The sequence below is a fragment of the Anas acuta genome, chromosome 10, assembly GCF_963932015.1.
Source record: "Anas acuta chromosome 10, bAnaAcu1.1, whole genome shotgun sequence".
Lineage (NCBI taxonomy): Eukaryota > Metazoa > Chordata > Aves > Anseriformes > Anatidae > Anas > Anas acuta.
Genome location: NC_088988.1, coordinates 12,017,560 through 12,044,570, shown reverse-complemented (window position 1 = coordinate 12,044,570; position 27,011 = coordinate 12,017,560). Strand labels below are relative to the sequence as shown.

The following is a 27,011-nucleotide window of genomic DNA, read 5'->3' as shown; positions in this document are numbered from 1 at the left end:
AATTTTCATTAGTATGCCAGTACTCAATGTTCCTATTCCACTTTAAAAAGGGCTCCTTAATTTACAGTTCTAAGTTTCCAGAAAGGAGAATTCAGATGTACATAACGCTGTATTTTACACCATTTACTCTACTCAGCACTTGGTTAGAAAAAACAAAGCTTATTATACTGTTTGTTACCGATGTAAAATGTGCACACAAACTCTTAAACACGTATTACAGCAAAACACAGAATCTTTTCAGCTGTAGTTATATGGGAATACAAATGCCATATCATCAAACCAAGGCAAATGAACTCCTCTGTAGCCTATATGCATGACAGGAGACTTACCCACAAAAACAGTAGAGCTGAGTGCTGTTGTGTAATGCAGCAAGCGACACTGGACACGTCTCTTTTACTCCCACTTGCATCTACCCCGTCACTGCAACCAAACTGCAAGGTCCCCTCCTAACAAACACATTCCCAAAACCCCCTTGCTAATGACAAGCTTACCTTTCTTTTTAATTTTTGTTGGTTTAGGTGGCTTCATGTTGCCCACCACCTTTTCTGCATTGACCTCAGACAATAAGCCCTCCTGCTGCTCCTCTTCAAAGTCATACACAGAGACATCCACGTCTTTGCCTTCCTCAGTGTAACGAAGCTTACTCTTTTTGTTTTTCTTTGTTTTTTTGGCTGGTGGCTGATAGTCTGGATCTTTTTGCCAATTGGGATCTTCCTGTGGCTGGAGTTCACCTTGTTCCAATGTCTCCACCTCACCATTTGCACCCACTTTCACTACTTGAAAGCCTTCTGGTAAAGGCAGGGTGTGGCAGATCATGGGCTCTCCTTCTTGCAGGCCTCCTTTGGAAACCTCGTTTTCGTAAGCTCCCTGAAGCTCCTCCACAGATGTGGTGGCAACAGGTACAGTCACTGGAACAGGTACTTGGACCAGCTGAAGCTCACCGAGGTTTATAGGCTGCTCTTCCATATTAACAACCTGAAGAGTTATGATCTGCGTGTCATCCACCGTGGCCTCTGTCTCCTGAGGCACCGCACCTTCCATGACTTCAGTCTTCATTTGAAGAAGAGTTGGGTCCAGCTGTTCCATCATCACCATCTGCACCCCGCTGTTGACATCCTGCACTACTTCACCTCCGTCTGCTTGGTTTGGTGTTATATGACAAGCATCGTCCTCCTGTCCACCTTCACGGCGTCTTTGATAGGTTTTTCTCTCTTTGCCCTTAATAAAAGTTTCTGATTCCTCCACAATAGCTTCAACTGCCTCACCTTCCATTTCACCTTCTTGCTGTAAAAACAAAGAGAGAAAATGAATGCTGCACATCATCCAAGGTACTTTAACAATTGCACAAAGCCCACAGAGGGACAAGTGGCCTAACAGAAAACAAGCAATGCAACAGCTGCAACATATTGCAGTTCTATTCAGCAAACAGAAACTGAGAATTAAGGATTAGTCTCTGCTAGCCTCCTGTCCCTGTAAACCAAGTCAGTCTCAGAACGCTCTCAGAGGTGAGACGACTCTACCAGTTCCTTGGAAAGGAAGGAAAACAGAGATGAAGTGATATACATATTCCCACTTCTCAAAGACTGTAAATCCTACAGGCAAGACATAAAGTAATATTACTCTTAATTGAGCTTCTTTAGTATTTCATTTAGCAATATCTGTCACTCTTTGGCTATAAATATCAAAAGCAAAAAAAAAATACCGTCACAAGCAAAAAACTTTCTATTTAAACTATTACTTTTGAGAACTACAAAGTTCTTTCAGGGAGAAAAAGCACTAAAAATTGAGTACAATAATTTAAGTCTTCAAAGTTACTGTATATATTCTTAGCTGTTTGAGAGTGGAAACGGTTATTTCCTATATGTTTGAATTTCTCTGCACACTTGACTGGTACCATTATTGAAACAAAACTAAAAAAAGACATGATCAAGTTATTCAAGCATATTGTAAGCAGCCTGAGGTTCAGTTCCTGCTCCCAGCCCGGGTGCTGCCTGGCCTGAGAGCACAGTGCCCTCCTCCGGCTGAACGAGCAGCAGCAGGGCTCAGAACAGCTTCACTTCGGTGTAAGCGATCTGCACTCAGAGCTGGGGGACTCGGAGCCTTCTCGTGAGAACTGGGTTAATTTTATCCACCCAGACCCAAGCACACAACAGTGCTAAAGCTGTTTGGGAAGGCTGTAATTCTGAACTGTTGTAATTCTGAACTGTTGCAATTCTGAACACAGCCATACACAAGCATAACATTTTATGCTCTTCTTTCTCCCCAAACCATCCAGCACTCTTCTCAGCATTTGCCACGGAATATGCAATTCCTGTACTCTGATTCTGTAGGAAGGTTGCTTCAAATCATCATTAAACAGTTATGTCTTTTTCTCAAAAAAATAAATAATAATGCCAGTTTTCCTATGGACTTCTGATAAAATTCCAATCCCAATACCAGATTTTATGACTTCCACATTTTCCTATTATATCACCTGACCTTTCAAGACCAGACCTGTTTTTTCAGCTCAGCAGTTAAGCCTCATTATCACGCTAGTTTCAAATGTCTACACAATCTTGGATATTTATTTTGGAGATACATGGGTACATATATATGAACACGAAACACAGCCGTCAGTCCTTGTTAGCTGTTAAGAGTTACAAGACACATTATTTTTAGACTGACTTTTCTAATATTCTCCACTTCTGCTGGGAGAACACGGTTCTTACTGTTCTTCAGCCTGTTCTGTCTAGGGTCATCTATTTACACGTGGTCTTGATACCGGTTGCATTTCTTTTGGGCAGCAGCAGTCTCCAGGGGGCACCAGATACCCAGAAATACTGGCATATGGCTTCACGCGCACTCCCTGCAGGGATCCTGCCTCTCCTTTCTTTAGCACCCCTCAGCATTTCAAGTCACAGCAAATCCATATGGACAAACAGCTGAAGTACCCGAGATGATGCAAGTACTTAACACTAGCCAGCAGGAGATCAGAACAGAGATTTGCTCTTTGGCCTAGAGCAGCTGTGAAACAATCAGAGCAAATTGTCTTTCAATTATCTCAAGTATTTGTAGGGATAGAGAAGGAGAAGCCTTTTCAGGTGACCAAAAGTCTCAAAGGAAAGGAAGGAGAGAGCTAAACAGAACATGATAAATGGCTGGGGAGGGTGGGAATTAGCAAAGGATTTCTGATAAGGCCTAAAAATACTGAAAACCCATCTGCAGGGCTAAGGCAATTCTGTCTTGATACCTTTTAGTGGAACAAAGCAGAGGCCAGCAGTGCTGGGCGGTCTGGGGGGGCTCTCAGATGGGAGCTCCCATCAGACCCGCTGCTGAAGCTGGCAAAAACCCTGCGAGTCACTGACAGGCCGAGGCTCACACATGTGGCACAGATGGAAGGACTCAAAGCCACTCAGCAAAGAAACCAAGCCATCCCTGCCCCTTCTCCTATCCTAGGGACAAGCATCTCTTGCCCCAGAGCTCCCCAGCACTATCACGATGTCCTCCAGAGGTGAGTCAGCCGCACAGCAGCAGCACTACCAGGCGGGTCTCAGCCCCGGCTCATAACCAAGATAATTCAGCAGACAAACGAGGATTTACTCCTGCCTATTCCGTGCGATGAGATACGCTTTGTTCCTTGCAATAAAAATAAACTGATCTGAAAAATGGCTGTATTTTTAAGCCAGGTTCTTGTCACCAGGGGAAGCGCTACAGTATCTTACAGAGAACTATCAATGATCCAGGCCATGTTGGCAGTGTACCACCAAAAATAAAAAAAGAAAGCCGCATAAATGTACAGAAGGTGTCTCAGTTATCTCAGTGAGTCTTGGCCAGCTCAGAAATCATGTCCAGCTGCCCAGGTTTGTTCCCAAGAAAGTCTGATTCTTCAGATTAAAATCCTCCTGCAATGCATGCATGAGGATGCACGGGATGCCCTCCGAACTCGAGGGGAGGGGAGGCAAAAGGTAGGGGCTCTCCCCTACTGGACCAGCCCTCTGGAGCAGCTCTACCTTTGCACTGCCCATCCAGCTTCACTTCTCAATCTTTACCTTCAAGTATTTTTTCTCCTAAAAACCACAGAGCCTCTGAAATCAACAACTAGCACAATTCTCACATAATAGTTCAACCATACCTTCACACAGCTGCTCCCTCAACAGTCTCTAACAATTCAGATGAGACACAGCATCACTAACCAGGTCAACACTGTCACAATCCAGCTAACCAGATAAAAAGCTGGAATGCCAAAAAACAGATCTAAGATTATTCCAATAGGTTAATGAGTTGCTTATCTAAAAAACTGAAGCAAGCAGAAATATGATGGGGGCAGCTTATTCAAAAAAAAAAAAAAAAGAAAGAAAAATCAAGATGTTGCTTGAGAGAAAAATTTAATTCCAGCCAGCCCTGCTGACTGCTGCACAGGAGAAAGTCTCAGCCAAGCTACAGCACAACATTTTGCCACCCAGGGCCCCTCGCAAAAGCCTCACGGTTAACTGACACAGCATTCATCCTGAAAGTTTAAAAACTTAACATTCAGAAATACGATTTCAGAACACTTCCAGTACAGCACAGCTGACAAAACTCGCAGTAACAAAGATTGAGAGACACAGCATTCAATTAACGCATGCCCGCAATAACATTAATCTTAGTCATAGAAGCATTAAAGACAACTTGCTGTGGATGTCAACGCAGACTGTACAAACCCAGAGACAGTTGTTTACATATTAGGACTGCTAATGCCATTGCATGTTTTTCTAGCTGGGTTATTTATAATAAAGCTACAGTCACAAAACAACATTTGCCTGCCTCTCAACTGCCTCTGAAACAAACCCTGAACCGCATCAAGCATCATGGACCAAGTAACAGCAAGTATTTATTTGTTGCTAAACAAAGCACGGTCATTAAGAACCGTGGGACATTCAAAGAAATTGTATATTGCGGCTTTAAATCTACTTTTCAGTTCACTTGAGACAAAAAATCAAAAATCAATAGGAACAATGAAGCCAAGACCTAGCTGTCGATATTTTTTTGGCCTTCATAAAGTAACAAAAGCCTCTGCAGCTGTACCAGTGCAAGCAAAAGCAGCGTAACATTCAGACTGAACTCGAGTCAATCCACATACACATCCCACTCCAAAAGCGTCATGGCTTTGACACTGATGGATTAGACAGTTACTAAAATTGATATGGCAGTGGAAATAAAACCGTGTGTTAAAACATAGGAACCTTTATGTTTCTCCTGCATACCTCAAACTTTTGAGTCCTAAAGGGAGGAATAAGCAAAAACTTCACCTAATGGCCCCCAGTCATGCAGTGCTTCTGCCACCTAAAGCAAGAAAAGGATTTAAAGAAAAAAGCATACATCCAATAATGCATTTTTTTCTCATTTCCCAACACGTATGTCTTCTTAATTTTTTTAAGGACATTAGTAGACACACAAACATTCAGGAGCACTTGGCCGTTCTCCTTTCCCCATCACAAAAATATCTACAGCTTTCTTTCGAAAAGCCTCCCACTAGACACAGAGATAATGCAGATAAACTGGTGAGCTTCTGCATTTGTTCCAGCAGGGCTTCACTGATAAGAGATGAACACGCCATGAATGCAGCACAAAGCATTAAGTATAGATGTTCCCAGCACTGCTCTTATAATAAGATTTAAAGTTGATTAACACCAACTGCTTTTACCACTCCTCATCACAGTCACTCTCAGTCTCCTGGGCTTATCGATAGCACTCCTATAAGCAACAAATCCAGAACGTGAACTTGGTGCATGTGCCTCCCCCTTCATTTAAAAGGATGCCAATTCTTCTTCTCCACAGTGTGGCACTAGAACCAAAGAAATCCTCACAACTAGGAAAGCGATACAGAGGTAGGGAAATAGCTGCACGGAGGGCCGCAAGGTTGCCAGCTGGGGGCTCAGCACTTCCCAAGCACAGCTGTAAAGGTTTTGAACTCAGGATGGTTCTAGAAGTAGCTCAGCCATATCTGCATGGTACTAATAGCCAAGATGTTCAGATGACTCAAACAGGCTCGCTGTGCAGAACACCAAAGACAAAGAGTTTAAACAGAATTTAGATTTTTATATATATAAAGATTGAAATTTCCTGAGACTCTCACCCATCTCTGTTGTTAATTGTCCACAGAAATCTAAAAGATTAATAGGGACAGATCTGCTTAAGCATCCGATTATAAAAGTCATACAAAGGCTTAATCTTGTGTTGAACTCTTTAGGAATACATGAGAGAACCAACTTTTCCCTCTTTTTTTTTTTTTCTTTTAAAGGTAAGCCTACCAAATGTCAAGCTACTTGACAAAGCTCACAAAGATTTAGCTAACACGTAGCAGCATCACATGAATAACCTGGGGTAGGATACCTTCACAGTGCTATCACATGCAAAACTTGCCCGATTTACTACCATCAGCAGAAATTAAGAAGCTGAGATCAGTTTATTTTGTAAAGTAATTTTCTCATGCTGCAAACTTAAAGCTTTCATTTGCCTACGTCCACTGGCTACAACTGCTACGCCCATCTCCAGCTGCTTTGTTTCCTCCTCGCCACCCAGAACCTGGCACTGAAAACATTTAAAAAATAACATTACTTGACAAACATCTATGACAACTTTTTTTCTTTAGAAAAGATAAGCTCATTAATTCACTAGTAAACAATTACTTGGAGAAATATTTTACCATCTCAGAGAATAAGGAAATTAGGAAAAAAAATCAAGAGGCCTAGAATTGAAAAGTAACAAGTTCATCAGGGGTTAATAAATGCTTCTGGTTTCTTAGCGTATGAGAAGAAGCCTATCAATATGTATGAAGAAACCAAGAAATATATAAAAAGCTACGTGAATGACAGCTGCAATTGCAGTAAAGGGTTACAAGCACGCAGCTGTAGGATGGCTTCCTGAAGCACTGACCCTTAGGGACAGGACACAGGCAGGCAGCTCTGATAGCACTTCAAGTCCTGCTGGTAGTTACTTAACCAAGGTGCCTCTGCCGGCCTCCCTAAACAGGGCAGGGAGAAGAGCACGTTCTTCCAGGGAATGATTCAAAGCATTTAAGTGGATCCCTATGCCAAATTACCAGCCAGAGGAACCCACCTTTCTTCCCATTAATCAGATGGGACAACAGATCCTTAACTTGTACAATGATTTCACAATCACTTCAACACAGCAAAACACCGTGCTGCCGCTCAAAGAGCTGGTCTCACCTTTTCCTTTGCACTGCTGGAGTAATTCACTCACCTGCATAATTAACTTGATCAATAACTAACTCCAGCTGAAAGTTAATACAGGAAAAATGGTTAATTATGTCAGACCATGTTCAATCCCTCACGTAACTCCCCATATGAATGCCTGGGCACACAGGGTAGGGGAGCAGGTTAAAAGTGCCAGCCCCACTCCAAGCAGCAGTGAAAAGCAACCAGAGCACCAGGAGCCTTCATCCCAGAAGCCAGTGGCTGCACTGAGCCATGTCCCTCCACACTGTGCAGGTGCCATTGCGCAGTGACATTGCTTTCTCTCACACATTTTGCAACCCCCTGGGTCACAGCCAGTTTGTGGGCACCTCTTCAGCATCCCTAGTATTCAACTGTCACCAAAAACACACTATTTCATCCAATTAGCTCTTCACTGTGAACCAAAGGTACTTCGTTGAAGGTAGCACACTTTGGGCCAGCTGTTACCAAAATTAATCTTTACCTTTTTGCCTTTATTATGCACTCCCCAAGAGCACGGCCAATAAATCTCCCTGGATGCAGGACAGTCAGCACCACGGTCGTCGTGGGCAATGAATTAGAATTACAATGCATCCGTGACATTTCTACAGCTACCTCAAGCCTTTTACAGAAGACATTTCCAATGTCCATAACGTATGAAAGCAATCTTCCCAGCTGCTGCTCCTTCCCCTGTCCACCCAGGGAATTTACCAGAGCTCTTTCAAACGTGCCTCAAGAGATAACACTAAGCAATGAGAACTTGCAGCCAGCACCAATGCCTATTTTTCAGTGAGTAGTGCACACCAGTGGTTTTCTGCTATTATTTAGGATAAAGTTAACCTGTTGATTTGGATCAAGAACTCAGAGGAAACACTCTTGTAAGACATGCAGAGAGAGTATATATATACACTAGGCTTCCCAGCAAGACAGAAGGAATCTCAATTCCATCTTTCCTAAGCAGTTTGTAGAACAAACTCTCATAATTTCTGCACCTCACAGGGGCAAAAGGTGCCAGATTCACAGATCTTCCAGAACCAACACTGATAATTCTGCCACAATACGCTGTAGCCTACAACAGAGAAAAGCATTAAGAAAATAATGTGAATTACTTGAAACTTCCATTGGGAAAAACTACTTCAGCTACTGATAACGAATCCCACACGCATTCAAGTCTCTCGGCCTACAACTAACCTCAAACAGAAAGCCTTCATGAAGAAAGCAGGCCAGTGGAAGAATTTCAGCTTTATCTACAGAAGTATGATGTATTTCCTTGTTTTTCCTGAAGATTTGCAAAATTAAAGCTATCTTAAGAAGAATGTAGTTGGGACACCTTTATTTAATAATCTTGTTCTTACACCTTGTTCCATGCTTCAATTTCTCTATTGCTACCTAACATTCTTACACAACTAGTTTTACATTTCTCCTGTTTCTTCCAAAAAGTGCTACTGCAGTCTCACTAGATGACACCAGTTCTTCAGTCATGCACAGTAATTCTCTAAGTGAAAAAAGGGAAAATATGAATTAAATGTTCTCACACCAACCATTTTTCAGAAATAGTTCTCTTACATTAACTGAGGTGTTCTGTTTTGGTAACCTGATCGTTCATTTCAGAAGGACAAATATGCAATTTTATCTGGTGCAAAATATAGCAAGATTTATATTTTACAAATAACAAGCACTGAAGACTTCATTTTTCAGCTGATTAATAGTGTCTGGGAACTACTCAGTCCCTCCCCTCTTATAGCTCTTCACAATATAAAAGTGATGAAGGAGCTCATAAAAAGAGCAGCGGAATACTTGAAGGTAATAAATTGAGAACAATGGAAAAATATTTCAAAAGTCAAAACAGCCTCTGAAGTCAATTGCCACTAAAGGGAAAGTCTGATACAGTAGGCAGATTTTTGGAAAAGATTAACAGTTTTATCAATAAGTATTTGTGGTCATTTCCCCTCCACACACATTGATTTTGAAGAAATCTTTTCCTGCTTTTTGCAGCTTGCTAATACCCTAAATGGAAGCGTGAATCAGGATACTCCGGCCATCTGATGCAGCCTTGTATGATAACAAAATGGCAACACCAGATACTACCACACCTGGAAAGAGACCAGTGTGACAAGTTTCATGGCATTCTGGAGACTTCAAAACAAGGCACAAATATTTGGATTTCATTTTCCTCCAGGGCTTCATCTAGATGAAGTACCACCCAGGAGCAAACTTTGGGGAAACAGCTACTCCTTTTATCTCCGCACAAACACTTATTAAGCAGTGATACTCTGCCTGTACAGGGGAATTCAAGCTTCAAATCAGAGGAGAAGGAAGTGCTCATCCCTGCGACGGCTGCATGAGTCCTGCCCCATCAAAAACAGGCTGTGTGTGCAGTAACTATTAATCACCTCACAAATTACACCCTGATGCATTTAAGGGAAACCAAGGTCAGTGCTAGTTGGGTTAGCAGCAGCTGTAGAGGTGTAGTTTGCTGTCCTTGCAGCAGGGACAGGAAATTCCAAGAGTTTTAGAAACACTTATGGGAGAAGGGTGGCGGACAAGAAAAACACCTGTAGCCTTAATCAAGTCATCCTTCTCCTGAATCACAGATCTCAGGGAGTTCATCTGAATTAATGGGTGTTGGAACAGACGTAAACTGAATCTAAGCCACATGAACCCTACACAGTGGTCCTCATGCTGAAGTTTTAAGTTGTTTAATCCATTTTACACACATCTCCAGTTCATCTGAACTCAAGTTTCAAACATTTTTAATACACCACGCCCTAGAGATGCCATTACAATCAGACTTCAAGCTAGACGAAAATCCCACAAGGGCACTCAAGCTAGGATTAAAAAAGAAAACAACACAGAACTTTTCCACCAGGAGCAAGGCATCATTTTCAAACACTCCTAACCCTGCCAAACAGCCATCCCATCCTTAAACTGCCCATGTGCTCCCATCCACATCACTTCAACTATTCTTGGTGTTAGCACAAGTGCTTCCAAGACTGCAACCAACTGGTCAGGAAGTCAATCCAGGCCAGAACTCACCCAGCCCCAAAGACATTTATTTCCAGTCTCTGGTGTGACCAAACACTCAGGCCAGCCAAAAGAGAAGCACGGTAAGAATCATAGAATGATTTAGAATGGTTTGAAGGTTTCTTCCAGCAGAGTGCTAACTTGAAGTGTTCAGGAAACTACTGCCTCAGCATGGAACACATGCCACATGTTAAAATCCCTTAATTTACATCATGTTCCTGATGCTTCTGCACTTCTGCCTGGACTGATTGGTTCTCTGCAATGTCAGAACGCGCTCTGGAACTGAATGGATGAGTAGCAGTAGAAAAACTACATAGAAGAGAAAGGGAAGATCAGTGAAAAAGCACTGTTTGAATGCTTAATGCTTGTTTAAATAGAAAATGTGTACTCCTACACTGCTGTGAACAGCAGCATTGATAATTGCTTATGAACTCCCTCACTTATCAAACAAGCCTTAAACAAAACCCAGAGAGTGTTTCCATCAGCTTTTATCAGGAAGAATGACTGTTTTACAAACTCCTCTCTACCTCTTCTCAAATCCTTCAGCATTTAGTTCTTACAGCCTAAAACTCTATAGATCTAGTGTGAAATTAAGAGGGCGATGCAACATTTTAGAGCTGGTTGTGTCTATTTCAGAAGTCCTTCTTCTCCTGTGCTGTGACATACCAAATCACAACATAAAACTAGTCATTGTTGTCAAACAAGCGTAAATTACACAAAGCACAACCTGTTACATGCTGTCAAGGTAGCAGGTAACACTATCATACAGTAACAAAGTCAGCTCTAACACACTTCTGACCCTGTTACCCTGCAGAAGAGCCTCAGCTGGCTGAGGAGTTTTGAAGCCAGCTCCATTACCCTGATCAATTAAGAGCTTAAAATATTCACCTCCACAGAGCTAAAACACTAAAACAGTTACAAGAGAGCACAGAACTTCTCATCTGTAATCCTGTTCAATCCGCAGTGTGCATACAGAGTAAAAACCCTGGGAACAGTAAGCAACCCTACAGGAGCAATTCTAAAGCGAAACACGTGCTCTTGCTCCACTTGGTGGAGCTGGCCAAACAGTGTTAAATTTCACACTGGTTTCCGTGCCCTTTGAATTCAGGTACTTCTTCCCCTGGTTCTTCTGTCATTTATTCAGTACAAAGCACTCAAGTCTCGCTCCTGGCTGCGGTATATGTCCCTGGCAAGTCGATTTTTAATTGTTTATCAGTCTCAAAGAGCACTACTGAAAAACTTGGCAGAGACCCGTGGATGCTCAGCGACAGCAAGCTTTCAAAGAAGGATCTGGAATTGATCTCTTTTTAGCCAACACTTAGTAAAAACTCCATAAGCTGTATACATCCACCGACCAGAAAAGGGGGTGCTCAGCAGGGAGCTCCACTGCTAAGGGCACATTACGACTGCTGCTGCAAGCTGCATCCTCCACAGGTTCTGTGCACAGCAGCGGGCAGAGAACATCGCTTCTCTTAGTGGGAACATCGCCTCTGTTAGTGGAATTTTTGCTCCTGACTCGTAACCGCAGGGAAGACCGCTATTTCCCCAAACTTAAGAACTTGTAAATTAACACCAAAAAAAAAAAAAAAAAAGACCTAGGAGTGAATGACTTGAGGACACCTACTGCAAAGCAACCGCCTCCTGCGTGCAACTGCATCGTCTGGCAAAATGTGCCAGGACTCTTCAATAGCACACACTTAGTTGAATGATCCTTTTTATCTACCTGTTTGTTCATCTTAACTTTGCTTTCCGTAAAATTTTGGCTTGAGGAATAAACTTCTGGTTTTCAAAACCAAGTCATCGGCTTGGAAAATGACTTCACAGTGGAGAGACCTGTTTTAGATATTTGTACCAAGAGCAGCCTCTTCGTAAGGGAAAAGAGACACAAAGCAATGGTGACCGTAGTTCTTTTCCACACTACACAAAACACAAATTCAGCGTATTTTACAGGAACATCTGGCCTTTACAGCCATCACCCTTCTCTTTCCAGAAGGTATATTCTCGTTTATGACACAATGCACTGGAGTTTCAGAGATGTTTTGCAATAAGCAGCTCAGCCACCACTCAAGAAACACCAGCTTGCCAACGCACAACCCAACGAACAGTTTCCCAGCAGTGCAAACGTACATATTACAAAAATGCAAGGCGTATTTGTCCTAATCCACTGCACGTTAACGTCACAGAGCGTCACAGAGGGAAGAAAAGCCACTCCTACACTTGTTTACTGGGAAAGCAACACGCGCATTTCTGGCATAAAACGCCTTGCAGGAATTTTCCTTTCAAACAGATCTCTGACAGGTAGGTACGGTACAATAAGCCAGAAGGAAAGCAGGATAAGCTGGAAATTTAACAGCTCCATGTGCTGTTTTCTGAGCTCCTTAGTACACTGACAGATACTGAAAAGAGCCCAGCAGAGGGACACAAGACAATTTGGGGGCAGAATACACAACAACGTATGCAGGAACAGGTTGCTCAGAGATATGGTAACTTTTGTTTCAGATACTGAAAATATTTGGTAGACACAACCTTAAACAGCCTCATTTAACTTCAAAGCTGCACTAAGCTAGGGGTTGAGCCAGCGTACCTCCAGAGATCCCTTCCAGACCAAATGGTTTTCCATTCAGCAGCACAAGACTATGTAACACTAAGGATAACCCAAAACTTCAAACACCAAGAGTTTTATTCATCTACACAGTTAAAACTATAATGCTCTTAAGGCAGATTTGTTGGTCTCACTCAGCACTCACTTCCATGCAAGTTCTAGGGGACCTGGGATACTTTTTGCAGGATCCCAAATGCCTGCTAGACCCTAGAGGGCTGTTAACATACAGCAGCACTGTCTTTCTTGGCAAATTAGTAATGACCTGAACTTCCAGAGGGGTGAATATACAAAGTCCCCCAGTATTTAAGAGAACAGCATTATCAGAGCAGCAGCTCACGGTGTCATTGTTTAGGAGAGATAAACCACGTGTGATATCAAATCAAAGCAACGCTGTACAAACACCAACATCAGCCAAAAGCTCCTCTGTAAGCCTCAGATGGAAAAGGTGGAGGCAGTACTGACAACGGACCTCACTTTTTTTGATGTTGTCAAAGAAAACCCAGGATCACAAAATCAAATCAAAACTAATAAAGAAAATCTGTCTTTCAAGAAAGAAGGACTGATGTGCGCACTTCTCTGCAGAACCTTAACAAGAGCTTACACTTGGAGTGCCAGAAGGAAGGTAAAAAGGCTCCTTGGCTGCCAGCAAGGCAGAGCCCATGCGAAGAGGCAGCTCTGGGACAAGAGCAAGCAGTAACACACCGTGCTGACCAACATGTGCACTGAACCAAACACCTCTAGCCAGGGGGACCCAGTCTGATAGCACTGAATGTTTGTCCTGCTTTGTTATCTCCTTTCTTTGCATCTGGTAGAGTTGGAGAAAGCATCCCTAAGGATTTGCTTGCACGAGCCACTCAAAGCAGATGTCTCCAAAAACGTTACAGATGTCACGTCAGGCAAGTCAGACAAGTGAATATTTGATAGTCTGCTCCATCATACTGCCACGGAAGCTGCCAAATTCTTTTTCATGTAGGTCAAAACACTGGCAGAACAGGGAGAGAACACAGCTGCTTCAAGAGGACAAAACTATTTCCATACACACAACAGGAGCCAAGTATAAACTACTCTGGGCTCGTGTAACACTCCGGCAGCTCAAAGGGTCGGTAGAGTAGGTAGAAGTCACCAGTAGTCATCCCCGAGCAGGCTGGAGAAGAGTGCATGAACACGGAAGGCAGATAAGGACCACGTAATCAGTGAGCACCTTTTGAGTATTTGATATTACTACACGAATCAGTAAATTTCTCTTCAAAGGCCAGAAATTGCAGTAAGTTATATGCTCAGAAGGCATGCTAGATAATGCTACCTTCCACCCCCCAAAAAAGAAGGAAAAAGGCTTCAGTAATCTGGTAAGCTTTAACTGAAACCACTGTCTTAAAAATTAAAATAAAAACTTCCAGCCTGTGGTCTAAGAACTCCTCAAGTGACTGAGGAGGGCTCTCTTTCAGTAAATATTGGGATCCTGGACACTGGCAGCAAGAGACCGTGGAGACCCAGTAGGTTTGGAAAGGCATCGGCAGGTCCAGGGACTGGTCAGGCACTGGATCAGGCTCCCCAGGGACTGGGAACAGCCCCAAGTCTGCCTGAGTTCAAGCAGCCTTTGGTTAATGCTCTCAGACGTACGGTTTAATTTTTAGGTAGTCCTGTGAGGAGCCAGGAGTTGGACTCGATGATCGCTGGGCGTCCCTTCCAACTTCGGAGATTCCACAATTTGTCAAAACCAAGGTTTATATTGATATTTCCATCTCCAGTGCAAACAGCCTAGCACACAGGAGAAAGCTACCATTTTAAAATGCAGTATTATTGCACTTTTAAGGCAAGTACACGTAACCCAAATTTGGGGCATTCTTAATCCAGCAGCTTTTCCTATTTTAAATCCCTGGTTAGAGTTGGCTACAAGGTGACAGCTTTGCAAACTGAACACAAGCAGACAGAGAACCTGTACAAGAAGGCGAAGTAACTGGCCAAAAGTCACTATTGGTTCCGTGGCAGTGAAAAGTTCCTCTAGGAGCCAGTCCAGAGTGATGATATTTATTTCACTGTTAAACAATGGGAGAATTCAATTCCTTTGACAGTGATTTTAAACATACATACTGCTCTATTTCAGAAACATCAAAAATGCTTAAAAATATCCAAACGCTCTGATGCAAGTAGTGCTCCGTACTTGTGGTCTAACTGACCTTTTCTGAAAGCCTCTACTTTCCCCAAGATATTTTGAGGCATGGTGGCACAAAGGCCGAAAACAAACTTGGAGTTTTTCCACTTCGACTTACAACTAACTGCGTGGGTGCATGTGTAAGAAGAGGCATGCAGAGCCCATGCCCTGACCAGCTCATTCCCTGGTGATGCATTTGCAGCACACAAGTGGAAGGAGATGGGGTGGCAACAGCCCCCATGGAAGCCAACCTAATTTACCAGGGAAACCATGAATTTTACTTCCCTAAATGATTTGGTGTTAATTTTCATGAACACAAACAGGAAAATCTCCCTACAAAGTAGGATCAGTGTCCATCTAGTCCAGTAACCTGTCCTCCAGAAGCTCGAGCAGAAAACGGTGTAGAGAAGCAATCAGACCTAGTCCTGTCTGTGGGGACGAGGGATCTTACTCTCTGGACTTGCCAATGTCTTTCCAAACTTAATGTGTCTCCACAGCCTCTCGAAAAGGTAAGTTTTCCATCAGTTGTGTTTTTCCTGTCTCTTCCTGCTACAGGCTTACAACAGGACTCACTGCATCTACCTAAAAAGTTGGCCTCGTATGAATGCTAGGAACCACACTGCAGAATAGCAATCAGACTGGACACACACTGAAATCCTGGAGGAAAAAAAAAAAGTAGTAGCAACAGAACTACCGCATTTGCCCTCTTTGCAAACTGCCAGGAGAAACCACAGTTGCCAAATTCAAGCTTCAGATGCTTGCACTGAAACTACCAGCCAGAACAACACGTGGGCTGTACGCAAGCTCACTCTGCAGTTGAGATGATTCTCAAGCTCACTTTTGCCCCTTACCATCTTTCTAAGGTATGTAAGACATGAAAAGTACTTTACTATTTCAGCTATGTCCACCTAGAGATGCTTAGTCCACTGTCAGGCTAATCACTGTAACACTGGAGAGCTTTGCAAATGTCAAACTGTCAAACCTCTAGACACGAGGCACTACCGAAACTTCAAGCTATTACACGTTGTTTGTTCTTTCTTCCACGGCTTTACCCTCCTTAGTTTCCTTCCTGATTCAGTGTATTTACTCAGCATGCATTTTAAAACAAGGATCACTGCATAAGAAGTATTACACAATGCATATAAATACAGTGTATAAAAACGATTCAGTAAGTATTTTCATAAAATGCATATAAAATAATGATTTTACACAGCTGTATTTTCAGAATTGGATTCAATACCAACCACCTTGCTTCACCCTCACTGAGGGCATCCCATGACACGTCCCTTCCCAGAGAAGGAAGAACCCCTTCAGTGATGCAGGCTTGGGACTGGCTGGCTGGACAGCTCTGCTGGCAAGGTCCTAGGTCTGGTGGTAGACAGCAAGCTGAACGTGAGCTGGCAGCAAAGAAGGAACGCTTATTCCACCAATAGCTCCCTCATTCTATAGCCACAGATAAAGATTTTTACAGTCACAGGCTCAGACTAAACATATGGGACCCTACTTTCAGACACCCCCGATGCACACCGATACCTGTTTACTTCCCATGTTCACACCATTTTACTGGTTTGTTCATATTCTAGATACCCACTGAAAAGTCCTAAGCCTCTACTTAGAAAGAGGGAAGCTGGCAAAAGATGAACATGAGGAACTACTCCCCATCTGTTTTCTTTAACACGATGACCCACATTTGATCACCTTGCCTGACCTCTCATGAATTACAGTTCTCAAAGTGTACGCAAAACAAAAAAAAGTTCAGTACCTTGCAGTGGACTGAAGCAATTTTCAGCATTTTTCCACAATATTTCAGTATTTTTCCACAAAAGATATCGATAAATAGAGAAATGCACAACTGTTCTTCATATCACATAGTCCAGTGGTTAATCACCTTCACTGTGAAAAACCTACATCTTGTAAATTGACCTTATCTGGCTACAAATTCTTGTCGTGTTTGTCAGCAAGGTTAAAAAATCTAGCTCACTAATCTCCCTGGCAAGATAACAGTGGGTGTAACTGAGGACTAATCAAGTCACATCTCAGTTTTGCTGAGAAGCTGCACAGTAATCTAACATTTTACTGCATGGCAATATTTCCCAGCTCTCTGTCAATTTGGAGATTATTCCTCCTTGCAGCCAGCATTATTATTTTTATTATTTTTTAAAGTGCTGCTGCCAGAGCCGTACCTTGTGTTATAATAATGACTTCACCCCACACCATACAGGTAAGAACGCTACCTCCACTCATTCCATTAACGCATTTGGCAAGTACATTAGCTTCTTTGTCACAGCATCACCTTGGAAACTCATGTTTAAGGTGTTTATGCACTAAACTCCAAAAGGCAGTTCAGCCACTGCTTTCTAGGATACTGTCTGCCTTGATTTAAATTCAATTGAATCTCCTCGTTCCCAGGCGTATAGCTTTACAAATGGCAGCCTTAACACACACATTTGAATGACCTCACAGTCACAATTGCTGCCGTATCGCTGTTTGCCATTCCACAAGCCACAATTTTATCCTGAAGAAGTTCTAAATTGGACCAGCACAAAACCAGTAATGAAAAAATTGTGACAAGTTCCAGTTTTTGCCAAACTTCCCTGGAAATTGTTCTGTCTCGTATAGCCCTGGACTATTCTTGACCTATCCTGAACTGCATAGCATTTACTGACTTTGTGTACTTTGTGAGTTCCTCAACGCAAAGGTGCTTTTACCAAAGTCAAATAGTAAAGGTAACAAGCTCTGGTCTCCTGAAAGCCTTATTTACTGGGATGAATTACTTAATTTCTTCTTAACTACTAGGAGAGCTGGCATTAATGTGTGCACACGTGCACTACCATCGTGTAGTGCTAGCCAAAGACCCAAGATAGCTCACATGTCCCCATGGAGCGCTACATCACTTGCTGTCACGTTTATCTGCTTCATCTCCTTTTAATGCTGCTTTATCAGCATTTCTCCAGTTTCCTGGGATTTCCTTATTATTCCAAAGTGTATCAGCTATGCAATACTCCTTCCAACAACACAGCTAGGAAGGTTCCAGTGATCAAAGTGAAAAAAACATGCCGGCCAAGACAAACATCTTTCTCCCCTCCCAATATACTGACATACTTTTATTTTATTAAAATAATAATTAAAAAAAGAAGAAAAAAAAAAACAGGAAGAGGAATTTCAGAAGCTGCAACTTATTTCTAAATACCTCTAGAGGGAGTAAGGATTACTGTGACTTCCCCATTAAAGTAATTTGGTCCAAATACATAACAAACGTTACTTCTCCTCTAGCTTACAGATAGCTTACTTTACCTGCTGGTGTTTCAGAGACATACAAGCTTCTAATCTTGATGCATATTAGTACAGACAAAGGTACATTTCATGCTCCAAACAATCTGTGTTTTGGCTTCCGTTTTGTTAGCATTTGACAAGTTCAATGATGTCAACATAAATTTTTAGACTCTGGGGAAAAAAGAAGAGAGGTTAAATAAATTTTTCAGTATAACCCAAACTTAGTTCATAGTCCCTTTACATTTGAGTGGCTTTAAAAACTTCAGGGGTTTGTTTCTGCGGCAGAGAAATAAGAGGATGCTGACAGCTGACTGACAAAGTATTTGGACGTATTATCTGAACTGCAGGATGCAAGGAAAGTACCCTGTAACACAGCTCGCTGCACTAGTCCTTGCCTGAGTTACCTGCCCAGAACATCCTACCTGAACGCTGCACACCCTGGGCCTTTAAACATACCCGGCCTAGTCTCTCAGCATCAGCTCCATACAGCTCACAGCATGCCAAAATCTACGGGTAACTGATGGTAAAATGTGGGAGGGCTGGAACTGCAGGGTCCACAAAACCGGACCTTCACATAAAACATGCAGCTGAATATCTGGGAGACAATTTAATTGTGTGTTCATCTGCAGGGACTGTTAAAGAGCTCTTCAGGAACCCACCCTACCTCAGGTCTCCCAAGTTACCAGCACAGTTCTTGCACTATTTCTGGATTTTCACCCTTAAGAACCGGAATGGAAAGGCATTTAGACTTGATAGCTTCCAAGTTTTTATAGCACCGAGGAAAATTTCACCTTAGCTGTAATTTATATTAGACATCAAAATTGAGTTATTCGCTGTACCTGAATGCTAACACGACCTGAAAATAAAACTCACTGCCCACCTTTTATGTATTCTACCCTCCTTCTCAAGGTTATTTTTGTTAACCAAAAATTACTGAGATCACTCAGCTGAGCAGCTATTTAGATTACGTATTAAGTATGTCTAGCACAAGCGCATGCCATACAATTCCTGGAGAAGGATTGATTATTAGCAAGAAGGGGGAGAAGCAGCAGAACAGAGGGTTTGAAGTGAAATTTGAGCATCCTCCAGTACAAGAAAAAGTAACATCTGAGTTATACTTTCTGTAAGACAAAGATGCTAAATTTCAGAAAAAAAATAGAAAAAAGCACAAAAACGGTGTTGTGAACCATTTTTATGAGCAGCAAATATAATCTGAAACAAAAAAAAAAGGGGGGATTTAGTGGATTTCATGGATCTACATGTAAAAACCAGACCAAGTGCAGAGCAGCAGAGCTGGACACGGTACTGAAATGTCAAGGTTTAGCACAACAAAGATGGGACCAGGCATCTGAGCTAGGGCCACCTGGATGAAGAGAGGTTTCCAGTTACACAAACAGATCAGTGCAGTTCAGTAAGTTCATGCAAACAAAGCCACCAAGGCAAGGCTTTAGTTTCTTTTAGCTCCGCTGTGGGAGCTGAAGACTCGCAGCTCAGTCAACGTGTGTGCAGGGAGCAGCGGGGCCGTTCCTCACTGCGAGCATCTCTAGAGCACGCGCTGCGATCCTGCTGCTCCCTCGGGCATCCCACCTCCGGGGGACAGAGGTAAGAGAAGCACAAGCTGCCAGGAAGGGAGAATCACAAAGTCATTACGCCAGGGTTTAGCAAATATAATCAATGGGTAGAAGAAAAAAGTCTTGAACTTCGCAGTGGGATGGCGGCCAAGAGAGCTTTAGCCTCTCCAGAGAGGCTTCCAAGGTGCCAGATCCGAGGCCAGGAAACAACTTCCCTAGTAGTAGTCAAGAAGGCAGGAGGCTGCTGCAGCAGCGAAGGAATTGGATTCTCCTTCCTCTATCCAAAAAGGTGGCTTGCTTCTTTGGTACTTCTGATGCCCTAGGTCCATCCCCACTGCATTAACTTTGGTCTTGGTTTCCTTCCTACCTAAATTATTATTTTTTTTTTTAATATATTTTCCCTGTTGGGTGCTTGTTTATTTTGTTTTGCTTTTTTTTTCTCTAGAGAAAATGTAGAAAAAGCTGTGACAGAGCAGGACGAGCTATCCAGAGCTGAGCTCACCACAGCTCACTGGTATAAGAGATGAAGAACTCACCTAGGTACGGAGCGTAAGGGCAAAGGATCTGCTCTCTAAGCAGAGCCGCAGCGATTAGCCTAGCAAAGCTCAACACCTGCCTTCCAAAAACGTTAGCAGGAAAGCAGAAGTTCTTGGCTATGAAGCACTACGGGGAAGAAAAGAAATTCCTAAGCAAGCTAGTAATCATACGATTAGATTTTTCAGATAAATGCTAAACAGGAAAATAACACAAGTCAGCTTCTGGCGTTTTTTAAGACAACAGCAATGGCACCACATCAGGCAGGTACCAACCTGCAGCCACAAAAGCTGGTAATGATACACAAATTAGTTCATATTCAAGATACAGCCTGCTAATACCAGAAGCAGGTCTTGAAATAGCTCTCTCCCTTGATAGCAGCGTAGGCATGAGTTGCCAGCGAGCTTAACGCTGTAGTGACAACTCCCCTAACTCTCCCTGAATCGGACACGACTTGCTGCGTATTATTTCAGCCCAAGTGCCACTTGAGAGTACAAGACCTGTAATTTAGCACCTCTTATTCTGGCATTATTCCTCAAAAACATCCCACAAAGTGTTTCGTGAGCATTAGGGAAACCGCTCTGTGCATCTGAAGGATCTTTCTGATGTACACTATAAATACAGAGGATATTAAAAGTGAATTATCCAGAAGAGAAGCCAAACAGAGGTAACGAAAATCTATCACCCTAAAAAAAAAGAAGGAAGGCACTGCTTTGCCCCTACGCTCAAATTGTTGCTTCCTTCAGCCTTAATGATTTCTTCCGTACTAACGTGAAAGGTTAGATGTGTCTCAAGAAAGAACTACAGCTTGGATCCAGCGCAGAGCTATTTCTTATACCCAAAGGACTCCTGCAAAATCAACAGGCTCTGCATAACCAGAATAAACGGCAGAACCTGAGAAAATGTTTACACTTCCCGCACTGAAACAGAAAAAACACATAGGCTGGAAGCAGTACGCAGAGCATTTCAGATACTTTTAATGACACCTCTGGGGTTTATTACCAGAATTCAGCAACTGGCAGGAGGTGAAGAACAGCTATGCGCTTATTTGAGGGAGGGGAGAGAAAAAAAAAAGATCGGGTGAAAAAATAGGAAGTCACCAACAGGAAAGCGAGCTCATTCGCACCAGCAGGCAAGTCCCAAGGATTGCATGAAGCAGAAAAAGACGCGTAAAGAACGCGACAAAAAAACCCTGGTATCGGAGCTGTTTGACACAGGGAGAAGAAGCACGATGCTGCCCAAATCCTAGCGCTGGAGAGGAAACCCAAGAGTCGATGCCGGGCACAAAAAGCCAACTGCGGGCTGAACATGTGCCATTATTTCCACCCCCACAACCCCCCACACACACCCCGCGGGGAAGGCTCAGGCTCTGAGCCTTCTTCCCCACGGAGAAGAAGGGGGAGGCCAAAAAATAAATAAATAAATAGATAAATAAATAAATAAAGCGTTTTCACAGCGGGTTTTCGGCCTCTGGCTCCAACACCGGGGTGCCTCGGGGAGGGAAAACCGAGGATCGGGGGGGGGGGGGGGGGGAAAGAACCGGGGACAACCGGAGCCGGGCAAAGGGAAAGAGGTGGAAAGGGGGTGGGGGGGTGGGCAGCGGGAGGGCAGCAGCGGCGAGAGCGGGCGCCCCCCAGCCGCGCCGTGCCGTGCCCGCGCCCCGGTGCTGCATGGCGCTGCTCAGCCTGCCTTGCAGAGGGAGCTCGAGTCCCTCTCTGCGCCTCGCAGCGCCTCTCCCTCCGCAGCACACGCCAGCGCAGCGAGGAGGTGGCGGCCGGCCGGCAGGAGAGGAGGCCGCGCAGCCACCGCTGAGGGCCCTGAGGTTGGAGCAAAAAAAAAAAAAAAGGAAAAAAAGAGTAATAACGATAATTAATAAGGACGGCGGAGGAAGCCGGGGACGGCCCCGAGGAGGTTGGAGAGAAAGGGGGGGGAATGGGAGAGGGGAATGGAGGAAAAGGGAGGTGGGGGGGGGGGGAACCGGGCCTGGCTCGGGGCGGGGACGGGTGAGGAAGGGCCGGGACGGGAAGGGAAGCGGAGAGCGGGGGGGGGTGGGGGGGTGGTGGCGGCGGCGGAGACAAAGGAAAGAAAATGGCGAGGGGAGAAAACGGCGGCGGCCTGGGGCCGGGGGGGAGGAAGAAGAAGAAGGAAGGACGAGGGGGGGGGGGGGAGAAGCGAGGCCCCGGGGCTCGGTCCGCAGCCCAGCGCCGCGCTGTGGGGAACAGGCGGCGGTGGCGGCAGGCGGGGCAGGCGCCGGCCGCGCTGAGGGACGATAGAGGGAGACAAAGCCCCCTTGCTTCCCCGGCGGCGGCCGCTGCGGGGCCCCAGCCGGCGCGGAGGCCCCATCGTGACACCTAGAGGCCGGCCAAAGCGACTGCAAACCCCCCGCCGCCGCTTACCTGCCGCCCGCGGCCCCGCCGAGCTCCAGCTCCTCGGCCTTAAGCAGCAGCCAGCAGCCCCCGCCAGCCGCCGAGCCTCAACGCCCCCGGGCCCACACGGAGCCGCCGCCGCCCCCCAAGCCTCCAACCCCAGCCCCCGCCCCAGCGGCCGCCGCTCCGCGCCGGGCACCCGCTCGCGGTTTAATCGCTTCACAGTCGCTTCGGACACAAAATGGCGGCGGGGCGGCCCCACTGCGCCTGCGCGAGCCGCGCGCGGCTGCCCGCGGCCGCCGCCGGCCGTGAGCGGGGAGGGGAAGGGAGGGGAGGGGGAAAGAAGGGGGGGGGGGGGGAGGGCGCGCGCGCGCGGGCGCGCGGGGCAGGCTGGGAGGGCGGGGCGGGGTGGGGAGGGGAGGGGAGGGGAGGGGGGGGCGCGGGGCGCGCGCCAACTTCAAACGCGGGGCTTGTGGGGGGGGGTGGCGTCACTGGGGCGCGCGCGTGCGTGTCGGGTCACGTGCTGCCCGAGGGCGGGAGGTGGGGGGGGGGGAGCGCGCGTGCAGCCCCTCAGAGCCTGAGGGGGGATCCTGGGGGGAGCCCGCGGAGTGTGGGTTCAGTGGGGAGACCTGGGGACCTGTTAGGGTCCCATTAGAGGCCTCATGGGTTCTGCCTGAGTCCCTTAGGTCTCATTAGGGTCCCCCTGGGTCCAATTAGGGTCCTCTTGGGGTCCTTTAGGTCCCATTAGGATCCTCTTGGGGTCCCCCTGGGTTCCATTAGGGTCCTCTTGGATCCCATTAGGGTCCCATTGGGGTCTTCTTGAGGTCCCCCTGGGTCCTCTTAGGGTCCCATTAGGGTCCTCTTGGATCCTTTTAGGGTTCCATTAGAGTCATGTTAGGGTCCTCTTGGGGTCCCTCTGGGTCCCATTAGGGTCCCCCTGGGTACTCTTGACATCCCATTAGGGTCCTCTTGGGGTCCCTCTGGGTCCCATTAGGGTCCTCTTGGGGTCCCTTAAGTCCCATTAGGGTCCTCTGGGATGCTCCTGGGGTCCCTCTGGAGTCCCTTGGGTCCCAGTAGGGTCCCCTTGGGTCAAATTAGGGTCCCCCGGGTCCTCTTGGATCCTCTTGGGGTCCTCCTGGGTTCCATTAGGGTCCTCTTGGGATCCCTCTGGGTCCCATTAGGATCCTCTTGGGGTCCTCCTGGGTCCTGTTGGGGTCCCCCAGGTCCTCTTGGATCCTCTTGGGGTCCCATTGGGGTCCTCTTGGATCCTCTTAGGGTTCCATTAGAGTCATGTTAGGGTCTTCTTGGAGTCCCCCTGGGTGCTCTTGACATCCCATTAGGGTCCTTTTGGGGTCCCCCTGGGTCCCATTAGGGTCCTCTTGGATCCCCTTGGGGCCCATTAGGGTCCGCCTGGGTCCTCTTGGGGTCCTTTAGGTGCCATTAGGGTCCTCTTGGGTCCCATTAGTGTCCCCCCGAGTCCCCTCAGGTCCCCACAACCCAGGGCTGGTGCCAGCCCCAGCCCCTGTGCACCTCCCCTCAGCCTCTCCCAAGCCCTCAGGCCCACCTGGGCAGGGCAGCGCAGCCCCTCAGCTGCCGTGGGGCTGGGGGTGCCCCAGGATCCCAAAAGCCCAAGCTGCTGTTTGTGTCCGTGCCATGGAGGGGTCTGTAGGCTGCGAGAGGGGTCCTTTCCTTAAGCTGCGTGAGGACTCTGATGCTGGCTTGATCTAGGGCGATCTTGTAAATCCCAACGAGTTAGGGGGCATTTTCCATTTTTTACATCTTAGTTGGGTTTGGGGCGAGTGGCCTGCAGTGAAATGTGGTGAGGTGTCCCCGAAAAAGCGCATCTTGCAAAGGTGGAGGAGGTGATGAGCAACGGCACATCCTTAAAAACTGTCGGGGCTTCTGCGTCCTTCACACTGCGGCGTTTTCTGCAGTTTCCTGTGGTGATGGATCTGGGTTTAACACGTTTTCTCGTCTCCAGTTGTGTTGGTTGAAAGGCAAGCTGAGAGGAAGAGAAATTTCTGTGAGCTCGCGCTACATCCCCTTTTTATTTTCTTACCATTAAAACGTGAAATGAAGTGAGTGTGATGAGTTGAAGAACTAATAGTTGGAGATGCAGTGGAACGAAGCTGCATTTCTTCCTCCTTTTGTTCACCTATTGTTCTCTGGAGGATAATAAGGCAGGGAATTCACAGGGAAGACTAAACCTAAAGAAACCTAAGCGCAAACTCTGCTGCCACGACCAAAGAGTTCTCGTGCTCATACAGTTGAAACGGTTAACAAAAATCTTGCCCCAAATTTTCGCCTTGCGAGGCGTCGTTGCAGCACAGAGTAAAAGCTGTTCAACAGCCCGGCCTTTACCCCAACCTGCTGAGCAAGTGACACAAATATCAGACAAATGCAGCATATATTAACACGTCGAAACAGTGCCCTTCAACCCTAGCCTGAATATCGCTGTGTTGCAGGGGGTGAGGAGAGCCTGCCAGGCTCCTGCTGTGTGGAAGGAGCTTGGCCAGGAGGTGTTGGTGGGCGAGGAGGTGAGGACCTGGGTCTTGCACCCTGGCTTTTAGGGCTTCTCTCACCTCAGCTCCCCCAGGTCGCAGGGCTTCATCTCTCAGGGCTGTTGGTAGCTGAGACCAAGATCCCTTTGGAGGGCTGACACCACCCGAGTCCCTTCACGCATTGCAGCAGGGGAGCTGCGGCGCGGTGAGCAGATGGAGAGGGCGAGCTGCGACTGCTTGGGTTGCTGGGCCGGGGCTCTGCTTCTTCAACCTCAGCTGGAGGTAGAAAAAAATCGGTGATAAAGCGGTGGCAAAAAGTGACGGTTACAGGAAGGGAGAGGGTGCAGCCCCCAGCCGTGACCTCCGCGGTCTTAATCACTTGAGAAATGTGGAGGATCTGCTCAGATCGTTTCTGTGGAGAAGAGGCTCTGCAGTGTGAATTTTTAAAAGCTGTTTCGTTGTAGGCTGTCAAGCCATCGATTCTTATTTTGGGGAGAACGGCGTATTTTTCATCTAATGCCGTAAATCCCGCTTTAAGCTCAAAAACATAGCTCCGGCGTTGCTCAGCATGGAGAGAAGCGCGAGCTGTAGGCCAGGTCATGTTTTATGTTCCTTTAAGCACTCGTACCTTCAGTCAGGAGCCGTCCTGAGGCAAATGTTGCTCATCTTTGTATTAGGAGCATCGCTGCTTAGGAAGCAGAAGTAGTTCTCGCAGACACCACCTCCTCCTGGACTTTTCCTTGGCAGAAGTGTCAGAAACCATCCCCAGCGTGTGCTGGGGGGTGCCTGACCTTCTGGTCCCGGATTCCTCACTTGGAGGCGCTTTTGAGCCGCTTTGCAGAGGATTCAAACCCGGGCTCTTCAAGCCCCTCACACCCCAGCTTCCACCTCCTGAAAACCATCCTCCTGGAGCCTCTGAATTAGACACCCAGGGGCAGGGGTCGCTTTTTGGGAAGCTGTCAGAGAGAGGCCTGTCCTAGGGACAGCTTGCAGAAAGGCAGGAGCCGGAGCTGAGGAGCTCCCGGGCGCTTTGATGAGGCCCTGGCTGAGCTCGGCCTCCTGCTCCTCACAACTCTGTGCTTCAATCACCCTCGGTCCATACGACACAGGAATCAGCCCTGTCCCTTCAGGAGGGGAGCAGGCACATTTGGGAGCTAGCATTAAATTAAGCTTTGGAGTCTGCCTGGAGCATGCTTAGGTCTGTGTGTGAAATGAGGCCCCACCTCAGGAGCAGGCCCGCGGTGTGTCCCTGACAGCCCTGCAAGGAACGAGGCGGTGATCCTGAGGGGGCTGCTGCTTTGCTGGGGCTAAATGCAGCGTGCTGAGCTGTCTGGATCGTTTCTAAGTGTCTAAAATCTGCACGTAGCGAATGCCTTGGAAACGCGGTTTCCATACCAGGTGATAGCTCCGAATCTGAGACTGCTCAAGCAAGAGTATCCCAAACTGCAGCCCCTCTCCCCTCCTAATTAAGGCCGAGCATCAAAATTTGAGTCATTTCTTAGGCACGAGGGTCAATCAGAGCTTGTGACACCCCGAAGTGGCAGTGTCTGCCTGGGGTCGTTCTGGCTTGAAGAAAACAGCAGCAAATGGGGGAAAGGAAAATCTTTCTAGATCCCAGAGCACATGGTGAATGTAACCATGACAGAGACACCCTCCCACGGACTGCAGCTCACACAAGAAAAGCAAGGAGCTGCAGCAGGCATTGGTGCTGCCGAGCGCACGCACGTCCATGAGGGAGAGAGATTTTAAGCGCTGACACAGATTTGGCTGACAAACGTGGTGCTGGAACACTGTC

The 27,011-nt window shown here is 46.2% G+C and overlaps 1 protein-coding gene across 5 annotated transcripts in view; it reads right to left on the bottom strand.

Moving 5' to 3' along the window:
- Positions 1 to 23,024, bottom strand: part of CTCF (CCCTC-binding factor) — a 34,783-nt gene extending 11,759 nt beyond the window's left edge. Inside the window, exons 1-4 of one of the 5 annotated variants that reach the window (XM_068693693.1) lie at positions 22,746 to 23,024; positions 18,266 to 18,415; positions 16,216 to 16,368; positions 492 to 1,284 (exon numbers count right to left, since the gene is read on the bottom strand). In XM_068693693.1, coding sequence (XP_068549794.1) covers positions 492 to 1,272 — 781 coding nt within the window. In that variant the 5' untranslated portion in view covers positions 1,273 to 1,284; positions 16,216 to 16,368; positions 18,266 to 18,415; positions 22,746 to 23,024. Of the gene's footprint in view, positions 1 to 491; positions 1,285 to 16,211; positions 16,369 to 18,265; positions 18,416 to 22,745 lie in introns of those variants that run through there. The other 4 variants (XM_068693692.1, XM_068693691.1, XM_068693694.1 and 1 more) reach the window with 4 other exon arrangements.
- Positions 23,025 to 27,011: the final 3,987 nt, after the last annotated feature.